This window comes from Triticum aestivum, chromosome 4B (assembly GCF_018294505.1).
Source record: "Triticum aestivum cultivar Chinese Spring chromosome 4B, IWGSC CS RefSeq v2.1, whole genome shotgun sequence".
NCBI lineage: Eukaryota > Viridiplantae > Streptophyta > Magnoliopsida > Poales > Poaceae > Triticum > Triticum aestivum.
Genome location: NC_057804.1, coordinates 658,513,540 through 658,521,649, shown reverse-complemented (window position 1 = coordinate 658,521,649; position 8,110 = coordinate 658,513,540). Strand labels below are relative to the sequence as shown.

Sequence of the window (8,110 nt, the reverse complement as noted above, 5' to 3'; positions counted from 1 at the left end):
CTTGACATCGTGGTTCATCCGATGAGATCATCGAGGAGCATGTGGGAGCCAACATGGGTATCCAGATCCCGCTGTTGGTTATTGACCGGAGAGCTATCTCGGTCATGTCTGCGTGTCTCCCGAACCCGTAGGGTCTACACACTTAAGGTTCGGTGATGCTAGGGTTGTAGAGATATTAGTATGCAGCAGACCGAAAGTTGTTCGGAGTCCCGGATGAGATCCCGGATGTCACGAGGAGTTCCGGAATGGTCCGGAGATAAAGAATTATATATGGGAAGTCGAGTTTCGGCCATCGAGAAAGTTTCGGGGTTCACCGGTATTGTACCGGGACCACCGGAAGGGTCCCGGGGGTCCACCGGGTGGGGCCACCTATCCCGGAGGGCCCAATGGGTTGAAGTGGGAGGGGAACCAGCCCCTGGTGGGCTGGTGCGCCCCCCTGGGCCCCCCTGCACCTAGGGTTGGGAACCCTAGGGGAGGGGGCGCCTCCACTTGCCTTGGGGGGCAAGTTTCCCCCCTTGGCCGCCACCCCCCTTGGAGATTCAATCTCCTAGGGCCGGCGCCCCCCCTGGGGTCCCTATATAAAGAGGGGGGGGGGAGGGAGGGCAGCCGCACCCTTGCACTTGGCGCCTCCCTTCCCCCTTGCTACACCTCTCCCTCCCGCAGACGCTTGGCGAAGCCCTGCCGGATCCCTGCTGCATCCACCACCACGCCATCGTGCTGCTGGATCTTCATCAACCTCTCCTTCCCCCTTGCTGGATCAAGAAGGAGGAGACGTCACGCTGACTGTACGTGTGTTGAACGCGGAGGTGCCGTCCGTTTGGCGCTAGGATCTCCGGTGATTTGGATCACGACAAGTACGACTCCCTCAACCCCGTTCTCTTGAACGCTTCCGCTCGCGATCTACAAGGGTATGTAGATGCACTCCTCTCTCTCGTTGCTAGATGAACTCATAGATTGATCTTGGTGAACGTAGGAATTTTTTTATTTTATGCAACGTTCCCCAACAGTGGCATCATGAGCTAGGTCTATGCGTAGTTCTCTATTGCACGAGTAGAACACAAATCTGTTGTCGGCGTAGATGTTGTCAACTTTCTTGCCACTACTAGTCTTATTTTGCTTCAGCGGTATTGTGGGATGAAGCGGTCCGGACCGACCTTACACGTACGCTTACGTGAGACAGGTTCCACCGACTGACATGCACTAGTTGCATAAGGTGGCTAGCGGGTGTCTGTCTCTCCCACTTTAGTTGGAGCAGATTCGATGAAAAGGGTCCTTATGAAGGGTAAATAGAAGTTGAGAAATCACGTTGTGGTTATTCGTAGGTAAGAAAACGTTCTTGCTAGAACCCTATTGCAGCCACGTAAAAGATGCAACAACAATTAGAGGACGTCTAACTTGTTTTTGCAGCAATTGCGTTGTGATGTGATATGGCCAAAGTTGTTATGAATGATGAATAATATATTGTGACGTATGAGATCATGTTCTTGTAATAGGAATCACGACTTGCATGTCGATGAGTTTGACAACCGGCAGGAGCCATAGGAGTTGTCTTAATTATTGTATGACCTGCGTGTCAATGATTTAACGCCATGTAATTACTTTACTTTATTGCTAAACCGTTAGCCATAGTAGTAGAAGTAATAGTTGGCGAGAAACTTCATGGAGACACGATGATGGAGATCATGATGATGGAGATCATGGTGTCATGCCGGTGACGAAGATGATCATGGAGCCCCAAAGATGGAGATCAAAGGAGCTATATGATATTGGCCATATCATGTCACTACTATTTAATTGCATGTGATGTTTATTATGTTTATGCATCTTGTTTACTTAGAACAACGGTAGTAAATAAGATGATCCCTCATAATAATTTCAAGAAAGTGTTCCCCCTAACTGTGCGTCGTTGCTAAAGTTCGTTGTTTCGAAGCACCACGTGATGATCGGGTGTGATAGATTCCTACGTTCACATACAAGGGGTGTAAGACAGTTTTACACATGCAAAACACTTAGGTTAACTTGACGAGCCTAGCATGTACAGACATGGCCTCGGAACACAGAGACCGAAAGGTCGAACATGAGTCGTATGGAAGATACGATCAACATGGAGATGTTCATCGATGATGACTAATCCGTCTCACGTGATGATCGGACACGGCCTAGTCGACTCGGATCATGTAACACTTAGATGACTAGAGGGATGTCAAATTTGAGTGGGAGTTCATTAAATGATTTGATTAGATAAACTTAATTATCATGAACTTAGTCTAAAATCTTTACAAAATGTCTTGTAGATCAAATGGCCAACACTCATGTCAACATGAACTTTAACGCGTTCCTAGAGAAAACCAAGCTGAAAGATGATGGCAGCAACTATACGGACTGGGTCCGGAACCTGAGGATCATCCTCATAGCTGCCAAGAAAGCATATGTCCTAGAAGGACCTCTACGTGAAGCACCCATCCCAGAGAACCAAGACATTATGAACGATTGGCAGTCACGTGCTGATGATTACTCCCTTGTTCAGTGCGGCATGCTTTATAGCTTAGAACCGGGGCTCCAAAAGCGTTTTGAGCAACACGGAGCATATGAGATGTTCGAGGAGCTGAAAATGGTTTTCCAAGCTCATGCCCGGGTCGAGAGATATGAAGTCTCCGACAAGTTCTATAGTTGTAAGATGGAGGAAAATAGTTCTGTCAGTGAGCACATACTCAAAATGTCTGGGTTGCACAACCGCCTGTCCCAGCTGGACATTAACCTCCCGGACGAGGCGGTCATTGACAGAATCCTTCAGTCGCTCCCACCGAGCTACAAGAGCTTTGTGATGAACTACAATATGCAGGGGATGGTGAAAGCTATTCCTGAAGTATTTTCAATGTTGAAGTCAGCAGAGGTAGAAATCAAGAAGGAACATCAAGTGTTGATGGTCAATAAAACCACTAAGTTCAAGAAGGGCAAGGGTAAGAAGAACTTCAAGAAGGACGGCAAAGATGTTGCCGCGCCCGGTAAGCCAGTTGCCGGGAAGAAGTCAAAGAATGGACCCAAGCCTGAGACTGAGTGCTTTTATTGCAAAGGGAAGGGTCACTGGAAGCGGAACTGCCCCAAATACTTAGCGGACAAGAAGGCCGGCAACACTAAAGGTATATGTGATATACATGTAATTGATGTGTACCTTACCAGCACTCGTAGTAACTCCTGGGTATTTGATACCGGTACCGTTGCTCATATTTGTAACTCACAGCAGGAGCTGCGGAATAAGCGGAGACTGGCGAAGGACGAGGTGACGATGCGCGTCGGGAATGGTTCCAAGGTCGATGTGATCGCCGTCGGCACGCTGCCTCTACATTTACCCACGGGATTAGTTTTAAACCTCAATAATTGTTATTTAGTGCCAAGTTTGAGCATGAACATTGTATCTGGATCTCGTTTAATATGAGATGGCTACTCATTTAAATTGAGAATAATGGTTGTTCTATTTATATGAGAGATATGTTTTACGGTCATGCCCCGATGGTCAATGGTTTATTCTTAATGAATCTCGAACGTAATGTTACACATATTCATAGTGTGAATACCAAAAGATGTAAAGTTGATAACGATAGTCCCACATACTTGTGGCACTGCCGCCTTGGTCACATTGGTGTCAAGCGCATGAAGAAGCTCCATGCTGATGGACTTTTAGAGTCTCTCGATTATGAATCATTTGACACATGCGAACCATGCTTGCACTACACGTGTTGATCCATGACAGATGAGCACCGAGATCACTGCATCTTCTGCAATGTTGGGAGACGGCACGGGCCGCAACTCCGCTGTGGTCGTCACTGCCGCTCATCCCCTTGCTCAGTTCATCTACTCGCACCATGGGTAGAGGTCTCAACCATCATAAGTTTGGACAGTAGCCGCTACCAGAGTAGCCGGGAGTCCATCTTGCCATGATTAGAGATGAGAGGAAGAGACACATGAGTGGATGGAAGGAGTGCAGATGGTTCCATGAAAGAGAAGAATTTACGCGACGGTAGAGGCAGGAGCGTCACCGGAGAAGGAAGCGGGATGGGGGACGAGTGGCTCGATTGCTTTGAGATTCGGTTTTCCATGTGTTAGCTGTTGGAGGTGGTCTAACGAAGAGGAGCATGCGACCCGAGTCGCATAGGATTATTTTCTGCACAACAAGGGTTGAGCAGTGGTGTGGTACCTAATCTGAGTAACATTCCTTTTTATATGTTCTCTTCCACATTAACCCCCTTATGTGTCCTCTTCCTTACTAACCCCCTTGACTTTCACTTCACTTACCCGATCTTTGTAGGGGCATGGTGCTAAGTCATGAAAACGATTATGGTTTTTTGTTTTGCTTCCATTTTTTTTGCTAATGCTAGTGAACGTCGGTTTCATTTCGTGTAATAAGGTCGGCTGATGCTTTGGTACCATTTATGTCACTAATTTCAAACCATGAAAGTGGAATACACAGTGGTACTCATATGCTATATAAAAAGCAAATTTGCCATCTCAACATGTAACCATGCATGAAAGCAAAATGCCCACCTCAATATGGAACCATGCATGAAGAAAAACTCATTCTATTATGCCATTATATTCGATGATCCCCACTAACATATTTCTCCCAACATGCAAACTTGTCATCTCAACATGTAACCATGCATGAAAAGAAATGCCCACCTCAACATGGAATCATGCGTGAGAAAAAGCTCATCCTATTGTGCTACTTATATTCAATAAATATTTTAGAAACATGTTTATAATAAAAATACAATAAATATTTGTATTTGAGTTTTAGTTCTCATATTATTTATTCAAATATTCAAGTTCCATACAACTGAATCATCGAACTATGTCACCGTCAATTCCTTCCGCAACGCCCGAGTGTTATTTAGTTTAATACATGTGGCCCCTACTCTTGTGTTATGCATGATGCATGTTATCCTCAGATGTCCCTTCCTGCAGCCATGAATGTTGTCGCTCCATAATTTCCATATATAGGGAGGATGGACCACGCATAGCCACTACATTTACAACACGTGTGCCACTCGAGTTATGTGGTATACCCATGGATTGGGAGTCTTGTCGTGTTATGTGAAAGCTGGACCTAAGGCTAGTCATAGTGGGAGTAACTTAGGTAGTAACATAGCGTACTCTAATTTTTTTTTTTGCTTATGTGGCATGTAGTTAATGAGGAGAGAGGTGTTGAGAGTAACATAATATGTTACTGTAACATAGCGCTTCCCGAGAAAGGATGAGTCTACAAGCTAATAAATGAGGTCATCTATGACACTAATACTATGTTACTCTGCACTATGAAGATAGTAACTTAGACTAGTATCATATGCATGACACTGTATAAGTTACTCCCCACCATGACCAGCCTAATCAATCATAAATTTTCCTGATATTTTGAAAGTAACAGATCATTTCTTTAGGGAGTATCTGTCTGCATCATGGGCCATCAGATTTGCCTTCCAACGGCATGTGGTGAAGTAGCCATCTAGTTAAAGTAATTTAACATGAGCCGTCTGATTCGAAAGATCTTATGGTCTGTATCTCAAAATAGGCTTTCGTCCCGCTTTATTTAAAATTGTTTATAAATAAAACAGGCACCACGTCGGTATAACAAGTTCAAGTCCAATGCTCTATATGACTTCACATTGGTACACTATATGGGGGTATAGAAGTATGTGGATAGTGTATAGAAGTATACGTAGTTTAGTTCCAGTTCTCACATTTTAATCAAAATGCTAATGTTTCATCCACCAAATCTCATTGAAATAATTACAATCAACTTCCACGACAATAATTCTCAAAAAAAAAAAAACTTCCACGACAATACACGGGGTATCCTGTCTAGTTTACTATACATACGGCGTCCTTGGGTGTCCCTTCCTGCAGTCATGACCACTGATGGACCACGATAATTTCCATATATTTGTAGGATGGACCATGCATAGCCACGACATTTAAGGCATATGCATGCACGCCTGATCAGGTGTTCTGTTCACGCGAGCGTACGCTGGATTTTGTGGCAGAGGAGTACAGTATCATATGCCATCGACGGGCGATCGAGGTTACTACTGATCAGATCACCACAACAACGACGTAACTTGCATACATAACTACGTATTACGTACGGTACTCCGTGCGTAGAGATGCAGTAGCCGGGGAGCCCACGCAATTACACCTGCATGCATGCCGGCCGCCGTGCCATGCATGGATAAACCTCTCAAGTCTCAACTCACACCTACCTGGAACGAAGAAAAAACACCTGCCTCTACTAACGGCTAGCTCCAAGTGATCCAAGAGTAGTATGCGGGTCGCCGGCGGGCACGCGCTGGGGGAGGAGGCGGTCGCCGTGGTGTGGCAGGCGGTGAGCCTGGCGGCGCGGCGGGGGCACGCGCAGGTCACCCCGCTCCACATCGCCGGCGCAATGCTCTCCGCCCCGGCATGCATCCTCCGCGCCGCCTGCGTCAGGTCTCACCCGCCGCAGACCAATGCGCTCGACCTCAGCGTGGCCGTGGACCTCGCGCTCGGCCGTCTCGGCATGACCCGCCACGCTGGCGACCCAGCGCCGTCCAACGCGTTCGTGGCCACGCTGAAGCGGGTGCAGGCGCACCCATACCGGCGCACGGGCTGGACCGGGGGAAAGGCCGAGCTCGAGAAGTTCGTCGTCTCCGTCCTCGACGACCCCAGTGTCCACCGCGTCTTCATGCGCGCGGCCGGCTTCTCGAGCTCCCAGGTCAGGGCCAGCGTCGATGCTTCGTCGGAGCAATCATGTAGGGTAGGTTGGGACGTCGCCGCGAGTTCACCAAATCTGTTTCCCGACATGATTAGGGCTGGACGAGGACAACCATCTCTCCCTCACGGAAGGTACGTACTTGGCTAGGCGTGGACGTTTATCGATCAGATTGGCGTTTTGTTTTGTTTACACGAAGTTCTAGCTTTCCCTCTTCTTACCCAGCTAGGGCAGAACGGCTAAATGGTTAAAGGTCTTAGCAACCCCCATGACTGAACCTCGGGAAAAAAAAACTCATGACTGAAATACGGTGAAATATAAGTTATCACTAACACATGTCAAAAAGAATTTGCACCCAAATGTCAATATCGTAATGTGATTATTTGCCGGGGAATATCGCAATGTGGTTGGCATTTTGTTTTATGTAGATGAATTTTAAGCTTTCTTTCTTATTACCTAGGACATGATGTTCTGTTTCTATGACCGTGATCATGACGGCGAATGTTCTTTACTAGACAAAAAGCTTGAATAGAGCCCCGGCCACTTTAACTTAGTGATAAAGAGACAGAACAGTTACAAGGTTGAAGGTAATGATAATTGGGCCACATAGGGTCTTCAGCCCTCTAAGACCCACCACTTATGAAGTCCAGCTAAAAAACCACTTATGAAGTCATGTATCTTTGAAGAGAGATACTCCCTTTCCCCGCGTTCCAAAATATGGAGTATTTTTGTAACTCGTGCTTGTAAATTTGATAGATAGAAAAAAAATTAACATCTACAACAAAACCAAATTTTATAAGAAACAAATGTCCTCTGACTACTTCGCGCGATGCGGTTTTGCCATATGCTTTGTCATGTGTTCCGTTATTCGTTCGCCCACATTGCATGCAAAGAAAATGATTAATTGTTTGGCAACCATTCAAAGAGAGTCATATCATCCTACCAAAAGCTATTTTTTTTAAAATTGAAATGTTTTTGTAGCTTAAAATGTTTCCCCTGTTGATAATTCGTTTTCACATTCGGTTGTATCTCGACAAGGGTTAGCTTAAAATGTTTATTTCACTAAAGAAGTGAAATACACAAAATCCAACTTTGTTATGTTCCATTTGAAAATTTGAACTCTTTTGTTACTATGCAATAACAAGCTAGGACAAGAATGGGCCACTAGTTTGTCCAATGTAGGTGCACGCGTGCATGCAGCTTCACTATTTTTCATATTTCAAAGAAATTTATGGGAAGTAAACATCTAGACATTTTTGAAAAAGAAATATGGACCACAAGTAAAAATCTTACACCCTCCTTTCACTTATACAGGGCCTAATACGTTTTTTGAGGTTACCTTTGACCATGGGTTAGCACAATGATATA

General features: G+C 45.6%; 1 protein-coding gene across 1 annotated transcript in view; it reads left to right on the top strand.

Annotated features, from left to right (window-relative positions):
- The first annotated feature begins 6,269 nt into the window (after positions 1-6,269).
- The window catches only part of LOC123093954 (protein SMAX1-LIKE 3-like), a 3,175-nt gene continuing 1,334 nt past the window's right edge, over positions 6,270-8,110 (top strand). The window contains exon 1 of the mRNA XM_044516015.1: positions 6,270-6,876. Within this exon, the coding sequence (XP_044371950.1) occupies positions 6,317-6,876 (560 nt within the window). The 5' untranslated portion in view covers positions 6,270-6,316. The remainder of the gene's footprint in view (positions 6,877-8,110) is intronic.